Consider the following 27,874-nt stretch of genomic DNA (forward strand, 5'->3'; position numbering starts at 1 on the left):
TAGTGAGCCCCTGTGTCTGCGGTGGGTGGAGGAAGATCTTCAATTATAAACCAAAATGCAAGGTATTAACAGGAGAGCTTTAACACCTACAGTCACACTTGGAGTTACAGGGTGTTAATGAGCAAGATAACCAAGGAAGGCATTTTTTTTTCCTCCTGGGCTGCCTGGGTTCACTGTGTGTGTAGAATAATTGAAACCTCAGGTTGTGAAGCCATGAATCAGGAGGGTTTCCTGTATTATGAATGATGTCATCTAATAAGATGAGAGACTTTCAGTGAAATGCAGGAACACTGAGGGTAATGTGTCTGCAGCAAGCAGGATCCTGAATTTATTGCAGAGGGGAGTGTGAGAGTTGACCAAAATGGAGAATGATGAGAAGTAACTAAATTATGTATGACAGTCTTTACAGAGCAGAGGAAGGAAGAAAGCTTAATGATGTTATGGTTGAAAGACCAGCAGCAATGGGTGATGTATAGGTTGGAGGTTGGTAAGAAGAGAAATGGATCTATGAAGACGCAAAGACTGTAGATGAGGGTGACATGGACCAAGCAGTGGATTTGGGGGAGGGGAGGGGAACCAGGGGCTCAGCATATAATATATTTTAGTTGCAACAAGACAGCCGAGTAAAGTTAACTTGACATTAAAAATCATCATTTAATCTATGTAGCTCTTTCCAGCCTGAGTCTTATAAAAAAAAAAAATCTATAGTTAACGATGAAGTATTTTCCCCCTTCGCTTTCCCAGCATTCACTGAACGCAGTACATAATTTAATTATTGAATCTACAGGCTGGACCATGGAGATGAAGAATGATGTGTCTGCTGTAGTGAGAAATTAGATAGAACCAACTGTTTATTCTCATCATTCTTCCTCTGTGAGGCTAAATTAATATAGTTAACACGCTTTTGTTTGGATTAGAGGCTCAGATCTGGGAGGTGCTGATCAGAACTCATGATTACTACACTAGCTGTTATTTATGGAGTGCTGACAGTATCCTCAAGCCCCATATGTGAGACAGAAAGGGGTTCCTTTGTCATTCTCTGTTGTGGAACCAGTGTTCCACCAGACTTAGGGGCTAGATGTCTGAATAGAACACCAAAGTTAAAATAAGATTTAGTGCCTTGGAGCCTATGACTCAGAAATGTCACCCAAGGGCTTTCCTATTGACCTGTACTGTGTGTTGCTGATCTTTTTAACAATTGTAACAAAATATGCACAATTTTATAGCCAGCAAACCTTTCATGGGGAATACCAGGAGGGGGTGTGCACAGGGCTGGGGGCCGGGAAGGGGTAGCAGGCTAGTTCAGCACACGCGTCAGGCCCTGCCGCAGAATCTGAGTAGGAACTGGAAGCTGGCCAAGCAAAGCGCCTATGCAAATACAGCTTCGAGGCATTTGTGCCTCGAGGCAGAGCTTCTGCACGCTGCCTCGGACTAACCCTTCCTGCCAGAAACCGAAGCTGCTACTGCGACACGGGAGGCCCACTCCAGAGGCCAAAACCAGTTCTTCCTTCCTGCCCTTTTCGGTTTGATTGCTATGGACTCTTTCGGGCCTTTTACTCTCATAGTTTCTATCTATCTATCACATTGCTTTATAGCGAGAGCTTTAAGTAGCTGACGGTAGACCCAAGCGGTGGTGGTGGTGGGGAAACACCCCAAACCTGCACCATCAACAACAAAAACTACCCTCAGATCCAGAGTTCTGAAAAAAAGCAGCGGTTGTCTTGAAGTCGGAGCCCGGCGGGGAGCGGCTGCCGGTGGTCCCTCGGGAGGACCCAGGGCGGCTGGGCGACCGCGCAGGTCGCAGCCACCCGATCAAAGTCACGGCGAACCCCAAACCACACCCCCCACAACAAAGTGGGGACAGGGGCCCCGGGAGGAGTCGTTCCCGCGCCGGGCCCAGAGGCCGCAGGCCGGACCTTCGGGTGGGCTGGCCGGGCTCCCAGCATGCCGGGACGCGGAGGCGCCCGCGACCCCCCCCCCCGGGGACCCCTCCCCGGCCGCGCGTCCGGCGGGCCTCCGCCGCCTTCCGGCCGCGCGGCGGGCCCGCCCCCTCGGCCGACTTCCTCCCCGGGCGCGCGGCGGGAAGGCGGCGGCGGCGGGACGGCGGGGACTGGCGCTGGCCTGCAGGTCGCCGGCCGGGGCCGGAGGGGCGCGGGGGCGGCGGTGCGGGCCACGTGGCGCGGCCCGGGCGCGCGGAGCCCCGGGGACTCCCCCTCCCGGTTACACCTGCTGCCGGGGGAACGCGTGCGGGGTCGGCGGCGCTCGGTGCTTTTCGCGGCGGGTCCCGCGGCCTCCGAGACGCCTTCTCCCCCCTGCGGGAGCCGAGGGCGCGCGCCGGGGCCCCGGGGGCGGGGGCTCTGGAAGTCACGTCTGCAGCGGGGCGGCGGGCTCCGGCCCGGGATCTGGGCGGGAGGAGGGCGGGTTGTGACCCTGCCGGTTGACCAGCGGCATCTCCCCGGACCTGTGGTCCTCTTGTGCTTCTAAACCGGCGGCGAGCGCTAGACCAAACCGGGGTATTAAGTTCCCCTCTCCTTCCCGTCTTCGCCTTCTTGTTTGGCAAGCACTCATTCCGGGGCCCCCGCAGCGAGTTTGGGTGCTAACCTTTAAACTTTGAATGAACGAGTTCGGGGACATCTCCGGTGGCTCAGTGGTAAAGAGTCCCCCTGCCAATGCAGGAGACACGGGTTCGATCCCTGGGTAGGGAAGATCCCCTGGAGAAGGAAATGGCAAGCCGCTCCAGTATTCTTGCGTGGGAAATCCCATGGACAGAGGAGCCTGGAGCCCTGCAGCCCACGAGGTTGCAAAGAGTGGGAGGTGACTGAGCGACTGGCGACTAAACAACAACAAATCGGATGGTTCCCAGTGGGTGGTACCCAGTCGTAGGCACCCTCTGGCGCTGCTCCTAGCTGTAAGTGTCACAGCTGGATCCCGAAGCGGAGCTGCGGGGAAATGCTCACCTTTCTTAAGCCGGGATGTCTAGGCTTTCTCCAGACTCACTGAAGTCGGTTCCTGTGTTGCTCTGCTTTTTTGCTCTTGTTTTCCTCTCCCTTGAAAGGGCCCCTCCCCCTTACTGGCAGTTTTAGCCCACTTTAGGGGCTCTGACCCCATTGTGGAGACAGTATCTTTTCCTGAGTGTAGCCCAATGTTACTGAAATCTTGCCATAATCATAGCAAGAGTCTAAATAGTTTCTCTTCGTTTGAGTCACTACTCAGGGTGGATAATTTCTGTCCCATCTGGGGAAACGAAGGGAAGGGAAAGGATAGGGATCCAGGAATATCACAGCTAGGACGGAGTCATATGGAATCCTTCTGGCATGGATAGTAATCCCACCTGATTTAGGGCGAGTTACCTAAGTTCTTTGAGTCTCTGTAAGAGGGGTGTGAGTTAACTTAATTCAGAAGGAGCCTTCATTGAGTTGATATGTACAACCTTTAAGAGTATCTGAAATAGGTTGTACTCGGTAGATCCCGCTTCCTGGGTGGCCCTATTGGTAAGAAATGTGCCCGCCAGTGCTGGAGACATAAGAGACATGGGTTCGATCCCTGAGTGGGGAAGATCCCCTGGAGAAGGAAACGATAACCCACTCCAGTGTTCTTGCCTAGAGAATCCCCGTGGACAGAGGAGCCTGGTGGGTTACAGTCCATAGAGCCACAAAGAGTTGGATGCAACTGGAGTGACTTAGCATGCACGTGCGCAGATGGTCAAAAAATGTTCTCTTTTCTCCTGCCCTCTTGTGCTGACATCCTTTGATAACGGAGAGAGGTGAAAGATGAGAATGATTTGTAGTTCAGGCATGTGTAGTAACTTGCAAAAAAAAAGAAAATCCTATGAGAAAGTAGTAAATAGATACAATATTTGGGAAGGTGCAGCCGCACAGCAAACTTTTGAAATAGTTAACTTAATTTTTTTTTTCTTAAGACCACAGAATGTCCAGGGTTAATGTGCTGTGATGTCTGATTGATAAATGTCAATAGAAATTGTTTTAAGTTTGGAGAGCCAAAGCTGACGTGTGCTTGGGTCGAATTGGAAAGCAGATTGACCAAAATGTGTTTGTCGACTGCTGTTTTGTTGTGTGTTTGCCTTCTAGACCCAGCATGAGTGAAGTTCCCTGCAGAAAACGTGATGACTATCTCGAATGGCCTGAGTATTTCATGGCGGTGGCCTTCTTATCAGCACAGAGGAGCAAAGATCCAAATTCCCAGGTAAGCGAGTTCTGCAGGAGAATGTGTGGACACTGGCAGACAGACACAGAGATGCCCACAAGTGAGCAAATTACAAAAGGAAGAGGCTTCGGGGACCCCTGCCAACTTAGAAAAGCAGAGTCAATCTACTGCCTTTTGCTTAGCATTCCTGCCTGCTCACATTTTCCTGTGAGAGAGTAAATTGTCACACACCCCTGTTCACTGTCTCTCGTACCCCAAGGAGACAGAGCTCTTGGCCTGCCCGTTCTGGAGCTCCGCAGGCCTCTGGTCTCATTTGCTGCCTCTGCAGTGGCAGACCGGCCCCTCGAAGTCATCAAGCCTTTGGGCATGTTTCCCCGCAGGTCGGTGCCTGCATCGTGAATGCAGAAAATAAAATCGTGGGCATCGGGTACAATGGGATGCCAAATGGGTGCAGCGATGACCTCTTGCCTTGGAGGAGGACAGCAGAGAACATCCTGGATACCAAGTACCCTTACGGTAGGGCACGTTGTGTGTTCTGTCCTGCTCGTGGCATGGCCTCGGTGAGGGCTTACATACCAGGGATGGCCAGAAAGCATTGTCTTCCTTTCCAGTTAAGAAAACAAATCCTGTTAAACTAGCCCAGCTTCCCACCCCCCTTCCCTTAAATTCCAAAGAGAGCCGAGGAGTGGAGGTGGGGCAGTGGCTGGGCTGGGCAGCGTTGCAGGTGGCTGGCGTCTCTGCAGAGTGCTGCAGCCCTGGGGCGGTGACTGTGAAGTGGGCACGGTGGCCCCTGCCTTTTGTGTCTTGGCGACTCATGAATGGAGCCAGTTAACCAAGTACCATCCTGGGCTTCGCTCTGATGAGGAGCGGCATGTATTTCCACCTACCGAGGACCTCTGGCTCAGGCTCACCTCTGGGAGACAGGACACAAACTGTGAGCTGGGAGTTGGGCGAGGGATGACGCGGTCACTTCCTCCTGTTCTCTGGGGCGCTGCACTGCCAGGGTGGACGGGGGTCAGACCACAAGCCAGATGTGTGGAGCCGACCCTGGGCCTGGCCATCTCTGGTTTTTATCGTTAAATTGGGGAAGGATGCTTGTGGCCCATCTGAGCCCCAGGGAGACTCCCTTCAGAGATAAGCGGGGAGGGCCCAGCAAGCATCCTTTTCTTCCTTGAATTCCTTGGAGAATATGAAGCTGATGCTGGGAAGAGGTGCCTTGGGCTTCATATGCTGCTGAATTTCTTTTAAGGTGTGGACTTGTGTTTATGAACAGATCGCCTCTGCTGGGAGTCACGTAGATGGGGGCCACCCAAATGGGAAAGATGTGCTTGCGGGAAACGAGTGCGGGGAGTTCAGGTGTGATGTGAGCCCTTTCTGTTAAAGTTGGCTCTTGCCTGTGAGGTTTTCCTCTGGAGTTTTCCCTCACGAAGAGCTCCAAGTCTCCATTTAGCTGACTTCACGTATTTTTTACTAACATTCCTGGACCTTAATCATGTTAAATACGCCCCATAACTTTCGTCTAAGCTGTTTCAGGGCAAGAAGAAAAACGTGCCCGGAGGTGGAGAAGGAATTGAGGAATGAGACTGGGGAGAACTACGGAGCACTCTGGGTTCTCAGGGAATCAGACACAGTTTGGTGCTGCAGGGGGTTTCATAGTCGGGTTAGTTCATTTCACTCCCACCCCTCTGGAGGAGTAGAAAGGGCAGGGTCCCAGGGAAAAGGGTAAAACTGCCTTTTCCGCCTCAGCTGAGAAGAGTGAAGTGTGGGAAAGATGGGCCTACATGTTTTAGAAACTTTTGGTCTTCTTGCTTGTGATTCTGTGTACTCTCAATAAGAAAGCAGGGAAATGGTTCGTTGTCTGTAGGCACATGCAAAGGTGATTTCTCATGGGACAGTCCAAGGTCCCATATAAAGATCGGAGAAATGAGTCAGTGAATTCAGAGTCTGCGCTGAAGGGTGTGAGTACCCCAGCCCTTATTCACTGAGTCGGGACAGTGCTGAATTCCTGATAGAGGGATTCTTGGGAGGTGTCTCTGGTGCTGAGGCTGGTTACACAAAGAGATGCCAGTGGTCGCCTGGGTGTAGAGGGCTCCTCATGGGTTACTGAGCTCAGTTACTCATGAGCTCAGCTTACTCATAGTAAGCTCAGTTACTTCCTAAAATGCAGATTCTTTTTTCATTTTATGACTTAAAACAATTAATGACAAAGTTAAGTGACAGTGTCTGGAATTGTGTGGGCTTTACCTGGTGGACAGATTGCTATTTCAGGAAGGAAAGACGATGTGTCCATCCCTATAAAGGAGCCATAGAGATGATCTAGATTCTAGACCACTGATTTCCTAGTTCTTCTGATTATGTAGTGAAGGGCAGAGGAGCCTGGCATGCTGCAGTCCACGGGATCACAAAGAGTCAGACACGACTCAGCAACTGAAGGACAACAACTGATTATATGGGACCCTCTTTTAAATGTCAAAAAAACTTCCAAGACCCCTTTATAATTCTAGTTAAACCATGAATAACCTCATGGGTTACTCCCAGTGGGACCTGTGCCTCCTTCAATCACCGGGAGCCCCAGGCACGTTTCTGGCAGTGACCTAGAAAGCCCAAGTCTTTGTAACACACTTACCGCCCCCTGTCCCCAACTCCCCACTTCCAGAACCTCTCCAGTAGCTGATTGTGTTTGTTCTGAGACACTTGCCTTTTGTCCAAGTTCAGAGCTCCTTTCCAGGAGGAATTGGAAAGAAAGAGAACTCATACAGGCATTTGTCCAGCTTCTGTGATTGCTTTTTATTGAATGCTTGCTGAGTTTCACGGTACCAGTTGTCTGTCTGCATTATTTTTTACTATTCCTGTGATACCTCTAGGTTTTCTAAGCACTTTGCCCCTTACTTATCAATTATTCATTTTTACATGGAGCTGTGTTAGAATGTAGACTGTTTTCTTTCAGGAGAGTGAGCTTGTAATTCGATGTACCATAAAAGTTGGAGAAGGTATTTAATGGTTTTTAAGAGGCATTTAGTATTACTACATCATAATACAGGCGGAGATGGGCTTTAAGTCTAAATAACTGTGACTGGCTGGAAACCATACACTCAGTTCCCGTCTTTTTCAGGGTTTTCGGGCCACAGAGAAGTAAAAGTTTAGGTAGCCTTGGATGTAATAGAAATGTTTGGTGATAACTGACTAAACTGCAGATTCTTTTTTTCCATTTTATGATTTAAAAAAATTAATGACAAAATAAATGACAATGTCTGAAATTGTGTGGGATTAACCTGGTGGACTGCTATTTCAGGAAGGATAGACGATATGTCCATCCCTATAAAGGAGCTGTAGAGATGATCTAGATTCTAGACCACTGATTTCCTAGTTCTTCTGATTATGTAGTGAAGGGCAGAGGGGCCTGGCATGCTGCAGTTCACGGGGTCACAAAGAGTCAGACACGACTCAGCAACTGGAGGACAACAACTGATTGTATGGGACCTGCTTTTAAATGTAAAAAAAAAAACAAACCCAAACTTCCAAGACCGCTATATAATGCTAGTTAAACTATTAGGATCTTTTTAAAAAAGTTGAGGTATAATTGGCATACATACTTAGGTTAGTTGCAAGTATATGACATGATGATTCATACATACCGATATTTGATAATGTTTACAGAAAATTGTTTTTTCTTATGATGGGGACTTATAAGATCTACTCTCTTAGCGACTTTCAAGTGTGCAGTACGGTAGTATTAACTGCAGTCACCATGCTGTACATCACAGTCTTGGGACTTATTTTATAACGGAAAGTTTGTACCTTTGACCCCCTTTGCCTGTTTCTCTGCCCCACCTGCCGCCTCTGGCAACCATCCATCTGTTCTGTGTACCTGTGACCTTGTTTTTATTTTTTCGATTCCATATATAAGTGAGGTCATACTTTTTCGTAGTATCTTTTGAGTCAGAAAATCCATGATGACAAAGAGTTGTTTATCAGTAATACTTTACATTAATCTGAACGTTACTGAGCAGCATTTGTACATGTTTGGAAAAAGTGTAGGTAAGTGCTGGATGTCTGTTTGCCAGCCTGTGGTCCTGTACCCCTGGAAGAACCTCACTGGTGCCTTGGGGTTCATGCCCACCGGGTCTAAGCTGCCCACATCATTCATGGTTAGGAATCTGCAGGCCCAGAAATGTTAAGTAACTAATACAACGCCACACAGGCGGGTGACATCATCTAATGCTGGGGCTGGTGCTCTGTGTTTCCTGCAGGGAGGCACAGGAGTTCAGCTTTGCTGAAGTGGGTGGATCGAGGCACAGCGGGCCTCCCATTTTCATCTTCTCACTATGCACTTGAACAAATAGAGATTTCCATGAAACGACCTGCCAGAGGTGGAATGCTCAGGTGGTTGGTGGCCTGTATCTAGGACGGGGTAGGAAGCCATATACACCTGGCGTGCCTTCACGTTACTGCAAAGGGGAGCTTGGGAAATGTGTAAGTTTAAATTTACCAGTAAATTATACAACTTCGTAATTCTCCTTATTAATGCTGTAAATTTGGAAGTCACCAGTCTTGACTGACACTTTGTGGACAGGAGGTAAGCACAGAATACGTGTGTCAGAATAGGAAGACGGGGCTTCTTCTGGGCCAGGTCTCTGGATAGGCGTTTTTAAAGGGTGTTTCTGTTCTTCCAGGCTTAGGATCAAAACTTCAGGAAATGATTTGATGATAATGTAGTATTAATATGGAAAATGAAAATTCCCCCTGCCAAGGAAACTGCCTTTTATCTCATCTCTTTCCCGAAAAATCCAAAAGATAGTATGATGTCAGTTAACAGTGTCAGGAAGAAATCAGCATTATTATAGTGACACCTTTTCACATGAATGACAATGAAAAAAAAAAAAAAACCCAGGAAGGAGCAGATTTATCTAATTTACCAGGTTAAAACCTTCGGAAGGCTTTGATTTTCATGAGGGGGTGGTTGCTAACCCCAAGATGAAGAATTCAGCTGACATTTTCCATTCGTTTCTCTTTGTGGAATTCATCAGAGTGAAGCACATTTAATCAAAATACCAATTTTATAAAATGGAGGTGAAATACTTGTGGTAATGCAGAGATCGCTCTTTCTGTGGGTTTTCATAAGCGATTTTGATGACATGGTTTACAGACCGAGTGTTGGCATGAAATCAGCTTCTTTCTTTCTTAGGAGCTGTTGTTAAACTTCATGTTTGTAAAGGAGCTCCTCATGCACATCGAGCTTGCCTGGGTTTTCTTGCCATGCTGGTTCTCACTGGAGAAGGGATTCGTGGGGAAGCACATGTCTTTGCTTGGCCTCCTCTTCCCATCCTGGTCAATCACGAAGCCAGGATTGCTTTGCCTGTTGCTTTGCCCTTTTCATCATGGAAGGGACCATAGTCTTGATGTCCCAAGAGGGTGGGTAGCCCTGTTCTCTGATGCATCAGCTAAACATGGCAATGTGGGGCTTTTTCCAGAGTCAGTTTGTATTTCTGCAGAAAAACTCTAAAAAGGGTATAATGCTGAGAAGGAAAGTGCTGGAATTAATTAAGGCAAGAGTTGAACATGGCAGCTTGAAACAGTTTTGCCAGTATGTGGCAGTTCTTTCAATTTTATATTTAAATGTAATCTTTATTTTTCAGATTTAGCATATTGTTAAGCATGCATAGATGTCATTTTCGTGATTTCCTTAGCCGTTTACCTTACCCCCTTGAACACTGACATTTTCCTGACTGCCACGCACGTGATATATTTCTTTGGCATCCAAAAGGTTAGTCTTGAGAAACTAATTTATCAAGAACTTAGGAGGCTGATCCTTCTTAAGCTGTGGCTTCCTCACATCTTGTAGGAGCTTCTTAGTAATTAAGATCAAATTTGTTCCCTCAGCTGGTTGAAATTGAATGCCCTCTGGTTCTGTTAGGCAGATCCATGGATTTGATGACTTGCTGTTTCTTTTCCTGCAGAATTCTAATTTCACTGGTGGCAGCCCCCAATCCCCCAACCCCTGGCCCTGGCCATCCGGCACTCGTATCCTGACAGTGGGTCTAATTAGGGACTTTGTACAAAATAACTAGTGTAATCAATGGAAAACCTTGAAGCAAGTTTACAGTAAAGAAGTAAAGGAGATCGTTCTTATGAAAAGAGGGGCAAACTTGGGTTTCAACCATGTACAGTCTTAGACAAACAGGGAAACACAATGGCTTATGTATGAGGCTCCCCCTGAAATTTAACCAGCTTAACATAAGTGTATTTCATTTTCAGGTATAAATGTTTATAAACATTTATACAATGTCCTTAGGAAAGAACAAATCATGATTTTATTCATTTATTTGACTTTTATCTGTACACTTTTTAAAAGTTTTTTGATGTGGACCATTTTTAAAGTCTTTATTGAATTTGTTGCATGCAATTTGTTACAATAGTGCTTCTGTTTTTATGTTTCTGTGAGATCTTAGCTTCTCCACCAGGGGTTGAACCTGCACTCCCTGCAGTGGCAGGCTAAGTCTAAACCACAGGACTGCCAGGGAAGTCTCATTACCTATACATTTTAATCTATAATTCAGGGCTAATTGTTTTCAAAGAGCAGGAGATTACTATTTCACCATGAGTATCTAGAAAGGATATATAGTAACAATGTACACTGATACCTGGCTCTGTGGAAGCAATGTAGGAACAGCTCAAATGCTCATCTAGGAGATCAAACCTACCCATGAAAATACACATATTGGCCTTCAGTTATAAAGAGTCTGTTTACTTCATGGAAGTTTATAATAAAACTTAAAATAATTCAAGGTTAGTGATTTCCAAATTGATGACCAGGAAGCAGGCTAAAGTTTGCACTGTCTCTAAATAAAAGGTTTGCTGAGAGATTAATAGCCTCTATAAAACTTCAGGGCCACATTCAGCCTCGTTCAGGTTGTGTCAAGTGTGCCAGCCCATTAATTATCTGAATGATAAATATAACTTCTTTAATTCTCTACACTGATAAGCTTTTGCTTAGAAACTCTGTGTGACCAGGCAGTGTGCTGACAGGGAGCAGCTGATTCCGATGAACCTTGGGGTCTTTATCGATCTATTCTGTGTCAGTTATGCTGATTTTGTTTGATCTGTTCTGAAACTGGCCTGAATTGTTAAGGTTTTGTTTTGAGTTTTTTTTTCATCAAGACTCCATCTTTCATAAACTGTGTTAATGCTGTCACTGATACATATTTTCTCCCAGAAATGCACACCAAAATTTGGTTCCTAGAGATTTTTGCGAATATTTATATTGTTTTTTGCTTCTGCTTCTTAAGGGACTATTGTTTTATATTTGCATAGGACTGTGCAAACCTTTAATATGCATACTGGCTAAGAAAAGCTGCACAGCGCTTAAGATGACAATTATCAGGTTCAAACGAGAGAATCCTTCTAGACTGACTGTCCAGAGCCTGGGGTCCGGGTGTGGTGTGTGTGAACCCAGGGACTGTGGGCTGTCAGATATACAACTTGACTTTCATGTCCCAATATCTTTATGAAATAAGTGATTACTGAGGACTCCGCCAGTTCTAGACTTCTCCAGAAAAATTAAACAATATAGCTTTGATTGTATTCAATCAGGGTGCAGTTTCTCTGCTTAGGGTTTGTTTTTTTTTTTAAGGCATTCTAGAAGCATCTGGGGTGAGAGCTACAGCAAACGGCTGCTGATGGCAGCAACACAGAAGGAATAGGCATCTGTGCGTGTGGACAAATTAATAGAGAACAGGCTTTATACCTTCCCCTCCTTCCAGCGATTCAAGTCTGCTCCAGTTCTGAGATGTATAAACCAGATGGAGATGGTACACACAGGCAGGAGGGGACAGTTAAAGAGTGTTTCATCCATAAACAGATGAAAAAAAGGTTGGCAGACAGCAATGAAGAAGACCCCGTGTGGGTGTGCGTGCTTGAGTCGCTCAGTCATGTCCAGCTCTTTGTGACCCCATGGACTGTAGCCTGCCAGGCTCCTCTGTCCGTGGAATTCTCCAGGCAAGAACACTGGAGTGGGTTGCCATTTCCTACTCCAGCCCATATATAAGTACAAGAAAATATATGAAGAGAGGAGACATGCTTAGTCAAGAGGTGATTCTAAGACCAAAGAGAAAGAAGGGACTGGGGAGTCCTGTGAGTCAGTCCATCTGGTGGTGTTTATGGAAACACAGATACTGGCCCGGCTTCAGGAAATCCCATGATAACTGGAGAATTTGGGGGTTAGAACGTGCCCGTCTTCTCCCTGCTCATGTCGTCTAACCATCTGATGCACAGGTCCTGGCCAGTTAGTGGAGGTGTAAAATTTCATCTCTGTGCTTCTTTCAAATGATAGATGCCACAGTAACTTTAAAATATTGAATAAGATAACCGAGCATGAATTTTTAAATTCTGCAATTAAAAGACTTTTGTTCAAAATGCCATTAATTTTGAGTTTAGGTGGGAAAAAGAAGCAGAATTCCTCTGTGTCCTTTTTCCCTCTGCAAGTGAATTATAACTTTTTAGAAGTTGAAATAAGTACTAATGAGCCCTCTAGTCTTGTATCCCTTTGAGTGGTCTGTTGCTGAGTTCTTGAGGCTTCTTGCTTCCTTTTTTAAAAGTTGTAACTGTATTTTATAATACATGATGCCTTCCCACGTATGTTCACCTGTAGTTATTCATTTACTCAGCAAATACTTACGGGAGATCTGTGATACGTACCCTGTGCTGGGCACTCAACAGCAGTAAACAGTGACTCTGGTCTCTGTGCTCAAGGAGCTTGCGGACTAGTAGTAGAGCAGGTGGGTGGGACTGGGATGAACAGATGTTGCTGAGTGTTCTTTTTGAGGAAGTGAGCGTTACCTGGAGATCTGAAGGATTCACTGGGCCCCATCAGGTAAGGATGCGGTGGTGGGGTGGTGCCTGGGGGATGGGAAGAGCTCTGGTCCCAGGACCTAGGTCTGGGGTCAGAGCGAGGGAAGTCTGGAGCCGTGAGGTTGGAGGCGTCTGTGGGAGCTCCCCGAGAGGGTGTGAGGTCTGTAGGCTGGGTGTGAGAGCAGAGGGTGATGTCCGCGTGGCCTGTTGGCCTGGGGTGACTTCATGGGGCTGGGTGAGGTGACACAGGGAGAGCACGCAGAGGCCGGGCCCTGGCCGTGTCCCTGGGAGCCACAGGTGCTGAGGCTGATGGAAGCGGAAGGGGCTGCAGGGAAGGACTGTGATGTTAGGGAGCTCACAGAGCAGTGTTCCCAGAAGGAGCGAGGGGCAGCCACACCAAAGGCTGCCGAGAGGTCCAGGGAGGTGGGAAAATGCCCATGCGGTTCAGCACCACGGGGTCATGCCCACACTGCAGAGAGCAGCTCCGGGCAGCAGGGAGGGTTGAAGGTACACTGGAGGCAGGTGGAGGGCACACACCAGGTGAGGCAGTGGGCAGAGCGGATGGAGATCCGGTTTTGAGATGTCGGGGAAGAGAGCAGGATGACAGCCAGCTGGGGGGCTGGGGCATGGCAAGGGAGAGGTTTATGTTGTCTGACCAAGGGGGAGGGTCTGGTGTCTGTCTGTTTTTGCAGCACATAGTTGCTTGCAGATGGGAATACTCCAGGAGAGAGAGAGAGATTGATTGGGATGTGAGAGGGCTGGTCCCCAAGCTCATCGCTTAGTGATGGGGGAGGATGTTGTGTGAGGATAGAGCCTGTGACAGCCGCCCTTCAGTTCCTGGAGTCACAGGTGGGGATGTGATTTTCCTGGGCTCCAAAATCACTGTAGACAGTGACTGCAGCCATGAAATTAAAAGATGCTTGCTGCTTGGAAGAAAACCTATGACTAACCTAGACAGTGTATTAAAAAGCAGAGACATCACGCTGCCAACAAAGGTCCATATAGTCCAGGATATATGGTTTTTCCAGCAGTCAAGTATGGATGTGAGAGTTGGACTCTAAAGAGGGCTGAGTGCTGAAGAATCGATGCTTTTGAATTGTGGTGTTGGAGAAGACTCTTGAGAGGCCTTGGACAGCAGAGAGATCAAACCAGTCCATCCTAAAGGAAATCAATCCTGAATATTCACTGGAAGGACTGATGTTGAAGCTGAAGCTCCAATCCTTTGGCCACCTTTGATGTGAAGAGTTGAGTCACTGGAAAAGACCCCAATTCTGGGAAAGACTGAAGACGGGAGGAGAAGGAGAAGGAAGAGGATGAGATGGTTGGATGGCATCACTGACTCAGTGACCATGAGTTTGAGCAAGCTCCAGGAGATAGTGAAGGACAGGGAAGCCTGGCGTGCTGCAGTCCATGGGGTCACAAAGAGTCGGACGCGATTGAGCGACTGAACAACAGCAATGTGATCAATTGCCTATTTCGGTGAAGGACGGGGGAGGCCGTGGCGGGAAAGGGGAGGGAGGAGGTGTGGGAGTGGCACGGATACTGGGGAGTAGGGAGAGGCGTGGTTGTCGGGAGGGGCTGAGAGCTGCCCGGGAAGTGTGGGGCAGGGACAGGAGCTTGGGTCTCACCCGGGAACCTCTAATGATCAGTTCCGCCCGCTTTTCTCCGGCTGAGTCAGGATCAGCATGTCACCCGAGGAGGCATGCTGGTGGAGCTGGGGTCGGACAGAACCCACGTCCTGACTCCTGGTCCAGTGCCCCCTGGTCAGTCCCAGTTCACCCTTAAAAGCTGTTAACCCTGGAGGGGAGCGGGGGAGCTTGGCTGTTCGCATCACGGCGCTGTCCAGTGGTGATGCGCGACCCCCTTCTCTCTGCTGCTTCAGTACCTTTTCTGCATCGCACGTGCACGGTGAGAAGGGAGCTGGGCATGGCTCGCCCCGTGGTGAAGTGCAGCGTTTCCAGCTCCTCCTCCCTCTGACCTGATTGTGTGCCCTTAGCACACAGGGAGGCAGCGTAATTAGAGTTCCGGGGGCTGTGTTGTCAGTAATGGAGACACCACAGTCAGAAGTCTCTTTAGCCCTAAGCACTACCACTGGGGCTAAGTGGCTCCCCTGGGTGCCCTGAGCTGCTCGCCAGCAGCTTCAGCAAGAGGAAGGGGGCAGGGGACAGGGACCGGGGCAGGGGACAGAGGGGGAAGAGATGTCTCCCCTCCTGCCCACCCTGCTGAGCAGCTGGGGCCACAGGGTCTCAGGTGGGCAGCGACGGGTCTCAGGAGGGTCAGCAGACGCTGACGTTCACCAAGTCCAGCTTTGGGGCTGCACACATTACATGCATGACGGTCTCAGAGGCAGGTCCTTTTCTTTCAGTTTCATAGGCCGGGAGGCTAAGCTTCATGGGATGCAGAGGGTCACAGAACTCGCAGGTTGGGGTCGGGGGCAGAGTCCCTGAGAAGGGGGCTCAGATGGTAAAGAATCCTCCTGCAATGCAGAAGACCTGGGTTCGATCCCTGGATCGGGAAGATTCCCCTGGAGGAGGGAATGGCAACCCACTCCAATATTCTTGCCTGGAGAGTTCCATGGACAGAGGAGCCTGGGGGCTCCTGTATTTCATGAGATTGCAGAGTCGGACATGACTGAGCGACCAACACTGTCTTCTAAAGAAGCGATGTAACTGTGGGTTTCTGAGTTGGCCCTCCCTTTCCCCTATCCGCCTTAACCTCCAGTCCATTAAAACTCTGATAACAAATCCAGTCGCTGCTTTGCAGATGTGGGAACTTCACGGACGCGAGATGAGACACAAGAGTGATGAGGAGTGATGCTGAGAGCCAAATTGTAGCTATGTTTGCTGTGGATTTGGGGGATAACGAACAGTTTATAACCTTGGTGGGGGTGCTGGGGGGTGGTCAGGCAGGGAGGGATTCACTTTTTGTTTTTGTTTTTTACTTTTTCTTTTGTATTGGAATATAGCCGATTAACAATGTTGTGATGGTCTCAGGTGGACCGTGGAGGGACTCAGCCATGCATACACATGTATCCATTCTCCCCTAAACTCCCCTCCCATCCAGGCTGGCACATCGCATTGAGCAGAGTTCCCTGTGCTGTCCAGTAGGTCCTTGTTGGCACTCCGTTTTAAATACAGCAGTGTGAACCTGTCCAAGGGAGGGCTTCACCTTGCAGGCTCCCCTACTGTTCAATTACTGACTTGAAGGACGGGTCCTTTGGAGGCTGGTGGTGATGGATGAAGCCCTGTCAGGATATCCTTCAATAATTAAGAAACAGGTAGTGGAAATTCCGTCTTAACTCCTGAAGCAGGGAAGCAGCCCCTGCATGGATCTGTTGGAGTGGACACACGTCCACCCCTCAGCGGAAGCCCCCCGTCAGGTGTCCAAGGGGGTCAGCGGGTGCTTCTGCTGCAAGAGATGGACCCGGGTGAACCCCTCGCTTCCCTCTGACTCCAGCAGTAAAAACACAGACCCTGCTTTCCAGAAGGAATGCCAAGAAAGCTCTGTCATTAGAAGAGAAGTGGAGTATCTTGAAAGAATTAACACTGAGTTATTTTTTTTTAATGCACGGATCAACCTTGAACTCCGGCACCCCATTTTGTGTCAGTTATTAATTGCAGGGTGAAGCTTCCCACCTATTTCCGGCCCCGAGCGCACCCTTCTTGGCTCTGAGTCCTGACCCTCTGTCTTGGCAGCGAGACAGACTGTCCCTACTTTAATCCTGGGTGGCCTCACTGCCCCAAGAAATGTCACGGCCATCAGTCAGGGGCCCAGGAGTGTCCCCAGAGACGCCGAGGCCTGTCCAGTGCAGCTTGGGGAGTGCTGGCAGAAGGCAGGGCGGGCCAGGCTGAGTTCAACAGGTGCCCTGCGTCTGGACCGTTCACTCGCCCCGACACTGCTTGCTCCCCAGCCTGTCATGCTTTCTAGGTCAGCCTCGGCAGAATAGCCCTCAGGCCCTTGAAAGTAATTTTCTTCAAGTAAAATCCTGTACTACTAACGAGAAGGAATCTTAAATAACCTGGAGAGTTTAACTGGAATAGAAACTTCATTTTCTTGACCCCAAATTATATCAGGACCTGGTAGCTCCCCTCATGTCCTAGCAGCCACGTGATGATCAGTTTGGGCTAGAATCACATTATTAAATTATTTGTACAGCAATTAGCAGTTGTTTAGCCTTTATTCTGAGGCTTCTTTTTTTTTTAAAACCTATTTAAGTAAACCTTAATAATGCTACTGTCTAAAATAGATATTGTATTAGTCTTACATCAAATGAGATGAAAGTTAAATGTATAAAATGTTGAGTCCCTTAAATCTAACGAAGGATGGAATATATCCTGTTAATTTGTCAAACTTCCAGAGAAACGCCTACACGAGACAGTAAGGATTAATCAAGCCCTAGTAAGAGGGAATTTGAAAAATACAGTTTTCTAATTATACAGTCTCTTCTCAGTGGGCCAAGGTTAATGCGTTCTGAATTCTGACAGTCGGTAATATAAAAGAAAAAAGACCAAAGCATATGAATTGTCTTATAATTACCTGAAACAGAGGTTCTCTTTCTAGCAATCAAGAACTTTTGGAAGCATCAATCTGACATTTTCAGCATTTGATTCTTTTCCTTTTTAGCAGTGTTGAGAATCAGTGACGGTTTCTGTGTCCCTCTTTGTGCTTAGCAAATATACATGTAGTATTGGGAGACTTCTTTTGCTTTTTGCTCAGCCACAGGTGAGTAATTCTGGGTAAACAGAAAATGAGTCTTGTGTGTGTGTAACAATTTAACTGTCTTCTGAATACTTCCTAGACACTGTGTTTCTTTGGAATACTCGGTCCTGATTCCTGCAGTGAATGTGGAAACCAGGCTCATCTTGAGATCAGTAACAGAACCATCCTCCTTGCTTGGTTTTTGTGCTCAGGCCTGTTTGTAGTTCCAGCTGAAGCTCTTCTTAAGCTACATCATAGAAATGCTAACACTCAAAAAGATAAAGAAAGAAAGAAAGTAGCTCAGTCGTGTCTGACTCTTTGCGACCCTTTGGACTGTAGCCCACCAGGCTCCTCCATCCATGGGATTCTCCAGGCAAGAATACTGGAGTGGACTGCCATTTCCTTCTCCAGGGGATCTTCCCAACCCAGGGATCGAACCCAGGTCTCCTGCATTGCAGGCAGATGCTTTAACCTCTGAGCCACCGGGGAAGCTTCAAAAAAAAAAGATAAAGGCATCCTTTAACTTAGTGTCATCAGATATCTGCAGAGTGTTTATCATAGTGGACTCAGCCCCCCGCCCCCACACCAACCCCCAAAGAAGAAGCCTGCGGAGAATATGGGAAATTGGGGTTAGAAATGTAGATTTCAGGGTTTTGCAAGTAGATCTGCTCTCTGAGAATCTATGAATGGATGAATTCTCAAAGTCGACCATTGTGGGAGGAAAACCGAAGAGCAGGATTGCACCTTGGGAAATGCCCAGAAGCCTGAGAGCAGGGCAGAGACAGGGTCTGGTGATGCTGAGAGGGCTGGTGCGGGGAGAGGGGTCGAGAATTAGGGCCAGGAGAGCAGGGAACCCAGAGACTCAAGCTAGAAAGGGACTGGATTCAAGTAAGGAGGAGGCTGCCTGGCGGGGTGTGGGTGCAGCCTCCTCCATGCATCTCTCCGCAATGATAATCACTTTGGGAGCTTGGAATTGGCCCTGGGGGAGTATTTCTACCACAGAAATTGGCAGATGCTACCCCCTAGGGCTTAGGTTTTGTTTTGTTGTTTTTTTTTTAAATAGTTGGTTATGTACAGGTCCCTTGGACTGCAAAGAGATCAAACCAGTCAATCCTAAAGGAAATCAGTCCTGAATAGTCTTTGGAAGGACTGACGCTGAAGCTGAAACTCCAATCACTTTGGCCACCTGATGCAAAGAACTGACTCATTTGAAAAGACCCTGATGCTGGGAAAGATTGAAGGCAGCAGGGAGAAGGGGATGACAGAGGATGAGTTGGTTGGATGGCATCACCGACTCAATGGACATGAGTTTGAGCAAGCTCTGGGAGCTGGTGATGGACAGGGAAGCCTGGCGTGCTGCAGTCCATGGGGTCACAAAGAGTCGGACACGACTGAGCAACTGAACTGTGTACGTGCACTGGCACATTACAGAGGTCAGCAGGTTTCCATGAACTAGTATTTCTTAAACTTTTTACATGGCGATCCAGCAAATAAAGGTTATACCCAGAACAGTTTTTAGGAACTTACTTAACTTTGCCAGGGCAGTTTTGGAGGGGAAGCGAGGGTCAGGGCCACTGAGACTGGAGGCGGCGGAGCTAAAAGGTCAGCCAGGCCGGGAGACTTTCAGACCCAGGGACCCAGGCTGATAGCACAGGGGGGCCCCTGAGTGTCAGGCGCTTCCAGGGGCGGGGATGGGAGGCTTCTCCCCTCAACCCTCAGATGCAGGCTCGAGAAGCAGGTGTTAGAGTTCGGTGGCTGGGGCAGGTGTTGGATGCCTCTGGATTTGGAGGGGTGCACGGGTTGGGTTAGCAAGGGCAGCAAAGCGCGGGTGGGACGCCTGGGTTTCGCTTTTGTCTTGTCTGGTTTTGAACATGCAGGATGGTGGATTGTGACTTGTTCCTTTACTCACGTGTGCCCAGCACTCAACTGCTTAAATGCCCTGGAGGCCTCTTGTGTCTCTAACAAGAAGCTCTGTATTCGCCATTCTGTGACTTTTGTAGTTAAGAGACAGGAAGTCTGTTTTACAGTCCTGTGTATTACTGCTATAAACTACCCTTGATACAGGGATGCTGCATGCTACCCAAGAGAATCTGTTTCATGTGATAATTTTCATTAATGAGTCCAGACATAATGTTAAATTTTGCCCCAGACTACCTCCAATGAATTAGAGGAAGGTAGTTTCAATGTGACTGATTTTAAGAGAGGCAAAAGAAGACCATATCCTAGTGTTTCCTAACAGATTCAGAAACTGCAGTTCTGAATATTAATACCAGCACCATCAAAAAGCTGTCATTAGAGGGGAAAGCATATTTTTGATATTTGAATTTAACAGGACCTGCTGTATTTTCCCCAATGTCCCCATCAATAATTGGAATCTGAATTCCCTCCTTTATTCATTCAGTAAATATTTAACACCCATTATGTTCATGGCATAACATTGGGCTCTGGGGGAGTTATCGAGAACCTGAAAGGCTGGGCTCTTCCCCCAAGGGGGAAGTAAAAAGAAACAATTACATCTAATTGTTTTTAACACTGAGCAGTGTTAATACCAGCTAGGGAACATCTTGGTCACCCGGAAGGGAAATGAGGCTACAGGGCCCCTCCCAGGCCAGTGCCCTGAGGGCCCGGAGCATCCCCCCACCCTGGGGTTTACAGCACAGAGCCTGGGGAGCCTGCTCGGTCCCTCTGCAGTCAGCGAGGATTCTTCTCTCACTGGCTGTGATCTGATGAAACACAGCTTTTTTTTTCCCCCTTTAGATTTTCTTAACAATGCCAGAGACTGTTCATTTCCACATGCGGCTAAATCGTGGTTATTCATAGGCTAAAATGAGCGCCCCTCAACATCTCCCGAGAGGCCCTTGGTCAGCTTTCTGCCTGCAGCATTGCAGAGTTGCTGCTGAGTTTGCAGGGACACGTAGGACGCCCCCCCAAAACTGGAGACCTGGGGAGGAAGCGGAGTGGGGTCTGTGTCTTGTTCGAGCCAGAGTAAAAGTGCATTGATTAAAAAAAAAAGTGCATTGATTGAGCACGCCCTGGCTCAAATACATGAGCGCCATGAGTTCCGGCCTCTCTTGTTTTAAGGCCTTGTCGACTGAGAGAAAAACTGAGATCCTAAGAGCTCTTATTCAGAGCTTATTCAGGGCTTTACTAAGGACTGTAGCCCAGGATTCAGCCTCTCGGGTAGGTCAGAGGAGCGGCTCTGAAGAGATAGCGAGGTATACATGATTTTGGCTAAGGAGTTTGTGCCATCAGTATAAGCCAGTCGTGAGGAACAGGTATCTCAGTTAATGAGTTTAGTGCTTTCCTAAGTCCTGAATATTTATTGGAATGGCTGACGCTGAAGCTGGAACTCCAGTACTTTGGCCACTGATGCGAAGAACTGACTCGTTGGAATGGACCCTGATGCTGGGAAAGATTGAAGGCAGGAGGAGAAGGGGATGACAGAGGATGAGATGGTTCGATGGCATCACCAACTCATTGGACATGAGTTTAAGCAAGCCCTGGGAGTTGTTGATGGACAGGGAGGCCTGGCTGTGCTGCAGTCCATGGGGTTCCAAAGAGTCGGACATGACTGAGTGACTAAACTGAACTGAACTGAACTGAAGTATGGGAAGATTCATGAATTCGGGTTCATCAAAATATGTTCTTGGAATCCGTACCTGGTTTTTTCCTGAAAGATGTCTCCAACTGTCTAAGGGCCTGTTCTGCCTGCTTTCCCAAAGCCCAGAGTGCCTGCGCCTGTGCTGTGTCCTGAATTCCTTTCGGGGTGCACGGCTGCTGACCTGATCTTGTAGAACCCATTGGTAAGCAGCATTTTTAGTTTTACAGCCTCAGTGCTCCTGGAAGAAGATGCTCAGGGTAGAAGGTGGATGAGTTGGAGATGGAGGGAGAGACCTTGGAAGGCCCTATATTAAGAATTAGGACTTTTGTATGATTTGGACCAGGGCCAGATGGTAATTCATTCAATAAACATTTATCTAGCACTGGTGTGCCTGGAATGTGTTGGGTCCCCCTGCAGATATGAAACGATTCTATAAGGCAGTGTTTCCTCAACATGTCTGCAGAGAGAATCTCAAAAATTCCAAAGCCCTGACCACACCCCAGACCATCAGTGTTCAGCTGTGGGTGTGTCCTCCCTGGGGGATTCCAACCAGGCAGACAAGTCTGCAAATCACAACCACAAGCAGAACAATTTTAGATAATGCAGCCAGAAACTTAAGTGATGTTATTAGAAAGCAATACAGCAGCCTGACAAAGCAGGTCGAGGATTCTGGCGTAGAGCCCAGTGGGGAAGGACTCTAGCTCCTTCCCAGGAGTGCCCTGTGGGTTAGGTGATGGGAACAGTTCGCCAAGTAGCTGGGAAGATGGGTGGGCTGCAACAGGTGCAGAACAGGAGAGGACGGGGCCTCCTTAACCTTGGACCTAGTCAAGCCTGGGGATGCCCTTAGATCACCGACTGGGGTCACTGACCTTTATAGCAAGAACTCGACTTTCCATGGTCATTAAGTGGATGGATGTTTTTCGTTCGGGTGACAAACTCGTGGTTATCTGCTGATCTTTTTCTTGGGGGTGTGTGGACTGAGAACCATATGGAGCAGCAGATCCCTAGGGACAGAAATGCTTAGCTTCACTTCCTGATTCTTTTGCTCTTAAAATTGCTCTTTGCCCTTTTAATGGCTCCGGCAAATATCCCCGTGTGTGTTTATCAACACACAAGTGGTGCTGGCAGTTCCATCCCCAGGGTCTCCTGGAGCCGTGAGCTCTTGCTCTGCATGGGGTAGGCGAAGACACTTGACCTTGGTCCCTCCTTGCTGTTCTAGGTTCCGACAGGCCCAGGGCTGCTGTGGTCAACAGTTTCGCTGCTCATCGCCAACCCGTCAGTCCAGGCGGCGCTTGTTTTTCAGTACTTTCCATCTTTAATCAATTTTTGAAAAATCGAGTCTATCATCTGTGTGATTTCAGAGGGGCAAGCGGAATGCCTCAACACTATCAGCAAATTCTTCATGAGCTTGCAGTCTTAAGTTTTTCTTTTTCCTTCAAATCTACAGTGTGCCATGCCGAGCTGAATGCCATTATGAACAAAAACTCAGCAGACGTGAAAGGCTGTACCATGTATGTCGCCTTGTTCCCGTGTAATGAATGTGCTAAGCTCATCATCCAGGCAGGTAGGACCCGGGCCGTCCCATTTGTCGCATTTGCATCCCTGCCTGCTCAATGCAGATGTGCTTGATCTTAAATCGCTATTGTTTAGATCTGAATTAATTGCACCATCAACTTTGCAAGGTGTTTCCCGTTTTATTTTTGAACTGTGCCAGGTATTCTAAGACTAATTGCATCCTCTGTGATTCTTAGCATGTTTTTAATTTAGTTTGCAACTTCTTAAACTGCAGCTGCCAAAAAACAACACAGGCGTTGCATATAATTACTGTCAAGTTACCATTTTCTGACATATTGTGCATAGATTAGGGGGGAGGGAGAGAAGTGAACTTCTGTCAGAAACAAGGTCAGCTGGGAGTCTCTACGTGAAATTTTAATTTGCCTCTAATATATGGTAGATACTTGGGACGTAAACATCTTTCTACATGTGAACGTCGTTAAGACTCAAATGGTCCGACTTCAGGTTTTTCTCACGTTACAGTTACCACAAATCTGCACCACTGTGTGCTGAATATTTCACGTTTTTCAAACTGTCACATCTCAGATTCAGCTACACTTTATCTCCATAAAGCTCTCGGCTTGAGATTTAAAGACTTATCATGTTAGCCAGATGTGTGCTTTAACGGGGCTGTTTATCACAAGCCCGTGGATCTCTGAGCAGAAGGGGTCTGGGGGATTCAGGATCGAGAGTCTCTGTTAAGGAACGTCGTGGGCTTCCTCACTGGCAGCGCACTGTCCTCTGCGAGTTTTCCTCGCCATCCTCAAGCTCAGAGGTGACAGCGGGTGCACGGGAAGAGCAGCTTCCGAGGCTGCTGGAGGAGTGGGTGACGTGTCACGTGCCGTTCAGACTCTTGGCCCTTGTGCTCTAACCACCCGGTGAGACAGGGAAGGAAACCAGATGGGCCCTTTGTCTTGGACTGGTCTGCTGGCTTGAACTGGTCTACAGAGTCTTGCTTGGCAGCACGCTGGTCCTCATCTCTTGATTGTGCCAGCCTTCTCTACCATCCCCACTAGCCTCTTGAGTTAAGGAGTCATTGCCTTGTGAGAAAAAGAATATTCGATTGCCTGCAGTAAAGAAAATTTGGTAATCAGATCAAGGCTTGACTATTTGACATGTTTTCACTTTGCATTTATTAAAAAAAAATCCATAAAGACTGGAGGGCAGATGACATATAATCTGTCCGCTGCTGTATTTGACAGCAGCAGACACAGGTGTCAGTAACTGGACGGAGTGTGCCGGTCCACTCAGGAAGCGTGACTCGTCAGACTCGCCCAGGGCCCCTGTCCGTGTGCCTGTTGCAGTGTCTCTGCATGCCCATAATGAGATTTCTTCCATCGTTGCCTTTTAAGGTATAAAAGAAGTTATCTTCATGTCTGATAAATACCACGACAGCAATGAGACAACAGCTGCGAGGCTCATGTTTGAAATGGCCGGGATCTCCTTCAGGTGAGTGAGGGACACTGGGGGAGAAGGCACTGGGAAAAGCCTGAGGAAGACTGCACGTTTGACCTTGTCTGCGGTTTGATTTCTGCCTGGGAGGCCTGACTGCCCCACTTGGGAGCCTCTTTTATTTTTTTTAATTGACGTGTAGTTGACTTGCAATGCTGTGCTAATTTCTGCTGTACAGCAAAGTGATTCAGTTATACATATATATACACACACACATTCTTTTTTTTAATATTCCCTTATGGTTTATCATAGGATACTGACTATGGTTCTCTGTGCTACACAGTAGGACCTTGTTGTTTATCCATTCCATATATGAAAGCTTACATCTGCGAACCCCACACTCCCACTCCGTCTCTTCCCCAGCACCATCCCCCTTGGCAACCACAAGACTGTTCTGTATGTTTGTGAATCTGTTTCTCCTTCATAGATATTTGTGTCATATTTTAAGCTGCACATATAAGTGATACCATGTGGTATTTGTCTTTCTCTTTTCTGACTTGCTTCACATAGTTTGATCATCTCTAGTTGCATCCATGTGGCATCATTTCATTTTTTTTTATGGCCGAGTAGTACTCCATTTGGAGAAGGCGATGGCACCCCACTCCAGAATCAGACACGACTGAGCGACTTCCCTTTCACTTTTCGTTTTCATGCATTGGAGAAGGAGATGGCAACCCACTCCAGTGTTCTTGCCTGGAGAATCCCAGGGATGGTGGAGCCCGGTGGGCTGCCGTCTATGGGGTCACACAGAGTCGGAGACGCCTGAAGCGACTTAGCAGCAGCAGCAGCACTCCACTGTGTATGTCTACCCCATCTTCTCTATTCATTCACCTGTCGATGGACATTTAGGCTGCTTCCATGTGCTGCCTGTTGTGAATAGTCCTGCTGTGGACATAGGGGTATGTGTATCTTTTTGGGGTTAGAGTTTTGTCTGGATACAGGAAGCACCTTTTTAAACCTGATGAGTTTTGGCTGTAAAGATTATCCTCAGGGTTGATTTTAATGGGTAGTGACAGAAGTATCAGAAGACGGTGTAATGATTACACTTTAATGTTAATGGCTTCCCAGGGCTTGCACTAATTATTCTGGTAGTGACAAATTTTAAAATTCACGTGTTTTATTATATTAACATTAAACCTTTCTAAATTTTGCAGATGTAACATAGCAACTCTGGCATAAAAAAATTTAAGGTGCAAGTAACCTGCTAGGTTGGAGCGCTGGGAATTCTTTTTACAGGAATAGTTTAAGTTGGGATTTAAAGTTGTTGAGATTTGTATGCTTTTTTTTTTGCTATGCAGATATTGGGAGATACATGTTACTTGCAAGTCAGTCCGACCACCTTTGGTTTCTGGTAGAAACTTCTTTTAGACTGAAAACTCTTGAAGATGTTCCTTTATAGTATCTGTGGTCCACAACTAGGGTCCTTATAATTGGTAACATGGCTAACCTTTTGGATTCTTTAGGGATGTAGGTTATATGTAATGAATCTCTTAGACTATTGTGCCTTATGAGACACAAATTATTTACAAGTAGTAAAGAGTCTGTCGGGTTGGGAAGATCCCCTGGAGGAGGGCATGGCAGTCCACTCCAGTATCTTGCCTGGAGAATGCCATGGACAGAGGAACCTGGTAGGCTATAGTCCATGGGGTCGCATGGTAGGACATGACTGAAGCAACTAAATAAGCAGCAGCAACAGCAGAGAATCTGCCTGCCAATGCGGAAGACACAGGTTTGATCCCCGGGTTGAGAACATCCCCTGGAGAAGAAAATGGCAACCCTCTTCAGTATTCTTGCCTGGAGAATTCCTTGGACAGAGGAGCCTGGCGGGCTGTAGTCCATGGGGTTGCTAAAGAATCAGATACGACTTAGCGACTAAACAACAATAATTAGATATATTTACTATTTACTGATTTTTTAAGAATATGTTTAGTTCTCAAGTATGTTCTTTTTACCTTTTTGAGAAGATATATTAATGAGAAAAAAAAATCTTGAGTTTATTTTACTTCTGCATTTATTGAACATGATTTTTAAAATGACTCTTCATTAGAGCTGGCTGACTTTGGCTATGCACAAGAGCAAAAGAAAATGTACTCTTTTTTTTTTTTTGCTTTAGAGCGATTGCAGGTTGGCTGCAGAAATTTCCTAAACAATAAGATAAATCTGGTGGGGAAACTAGTCATCAGATGTCATGCCGGGCAGCTAAGTTGTTAGAAATCCTCTGATTCCCCAGTAATTCCTGAACTCAGCCAGCTGATGAACACACAAACCAAGCCACCCCATGCATCTTTTTTTGTCTTTAGTCTTTTCCTGTCCGTGTTTCTCTAGGTATGGTGCACTCTAATTGGCTCCTATAGAGACAAAATATCAAGTGAATCCCAGGGAATTTTTTTTTTCCTTCCCTGCAGAAAATGTAGGTTAAGCCAAAGTAAACAAATGGCTCTAACTCCTCACTGGATAATGTCTTTCTATGTTTTGTTTCTTACTTTTAGAAAATTCACACCAAAGTGCAGCCAGATTGTCATTGACTTTGATTCAATTAACAGCAGACCGAGTCAGAAGCTGCAGTGAGTGCCATCTCATTAAATCTCCCGAAGATTGGGATTATCCTCTTCTAAGAAGCTGCTAATGCGTCTCATCTTGAAGTTACACATAACTTTTTAATAGCTGGGACGGCCAAAGTCGACATCTAAAGAATATAAAACCTCAAGTCTTCCCGACTCCCTCTCCAGTCTCATGGAATCTGCATCTGTTGAAACTCTTGATTTAGGATTTAAAGTAAAGGCACCGCCCCCTCCGGTCTCCCGTCTCCTGGTTCACCGGTGGCTCTGCAGAAGGGGGTCAGTCGTGTGTTATCCACTGTTTCACAGCCACTCTTCAACACCACATATGCTGGCAACAAACAAATAATTGCGGTTGTGTTCCTTCTGGGATGAGCAGACACCCTGCCTGAACATCTGGCCTCGGAGGGAAGAGAGAGACCCATAGGACAGTAGCATTTAGGCATTTGCTCCAGAGAGTTGAGGGGACGCCCCCACCCACCCAGAAATCCTGCAAGGGGTGCACCTTCATCCTGACGGGTGATGAGCATCACTGAGGCGGGGGGTTCTTTCTCCACTTCTGCTGTCCTGCCACCCCCGGGGTGGTGGCACCCTGTCCCTCTAGGGGCTGGGGACCCCTGTTGTTCCAGCTTCTGACTCTTGGTTTGTGGGGGATGCAGAGCTCTTACCTTAGCGTCTCTGAGTAACGAGTTGCCCCCGGAGGAGGCAGCCTGTCTCCCTGCCTCGCCCCAGGTCCACACCCTGCCGGGCAGTGGGTTATGTGGGTAGGCATGCACCTGCCACCCACGTGCCACCAGGGTCCATTTCCAAGGCTGTCCTCTTCTCGCCTATCAGTGAAATGGGAGCAGGTTTCCGTTTCGTCCAGGTCTGTTGGTGACGCGAGCTCCCATGTATGCCTGGCGCCCTGCCTTCATCGTCGACATGAATCTCAGCTTCCTAATCACCACCGTTTGGGGAATGGGTCACAGTGCACCTTGTCTTTAATCTCATTTAATTCTTA

General features: G+C 47.6%; 1 protein-coding gene across 1 annotated transcript; it reads left to right on the forward strand.

Annotated features, from left to right (window-relative positions):
- Positions 1-2,089: 2,089 nt before the first annotated feature.
- On the forward strand, positions 2,090-27,874 carry DCTD (dCMP deaminase). The gene is made up of 6 exons (XM_068971089.1): positions 2,090-2,127; positions 4,089-4,203; positions 4,545-4,680; positions 22,758-22,874; positions 24,217-24,313; positions 26,806-27,874. Exons 2-6 carry the CDS (start codon positions 4,096-4,098, stop codon positions 26,882-26,884), a joined length of 537 nt encoding a protein of 178 aa, XP_068827190.1. The 5' UTR covers positions 2,090-2,127; positions 4,089-4,095; the 3' UTR covers positions 26,885-27,874.

The sequence above is a fragment of the Capricornis sumatraensis genome, chromosome 4 (genome assembly GCF_032405125.1).
Source record: "Capricornis sumatraensis isolate serow.1 chromosome 4, serow.2, whole genome shotgun sequence".
NCBI classification, from domain to species: Eukaryota; Metazoa; Chordata; class Mammalia; order Artiodactyla; family Bovidae; genus Capricornis; species Capricornis sumatraensis.

What these genes read in the sequence shown, in the direction of transcription:
- DCTD (XM_068971089.1), top strand. Translation starts at nt 4,096, where the DNA reads ATGAGTGAAGTTCCCTGCAGAAAACGTGATGACTATCTCGAATGGCCT. An exon ending in GGATACCAAGTACCCTTACG is followed by an intron (nt 4,681 to 22,757) that starts GTAGGGCACGTT and finishes TCAAATCTACAG; the next exon opens with TGTGCCATGCCGAGCTGAAT. An exon ending in ATGGCCGGGATCTCCTTCAG is followed by an intron (nt 24,314 to 26,805) that starts GTGAGTGAGGGA and finishes TCTTACTTTTAG; the next exon opens with AAAATTCACACCAAAGTGCA.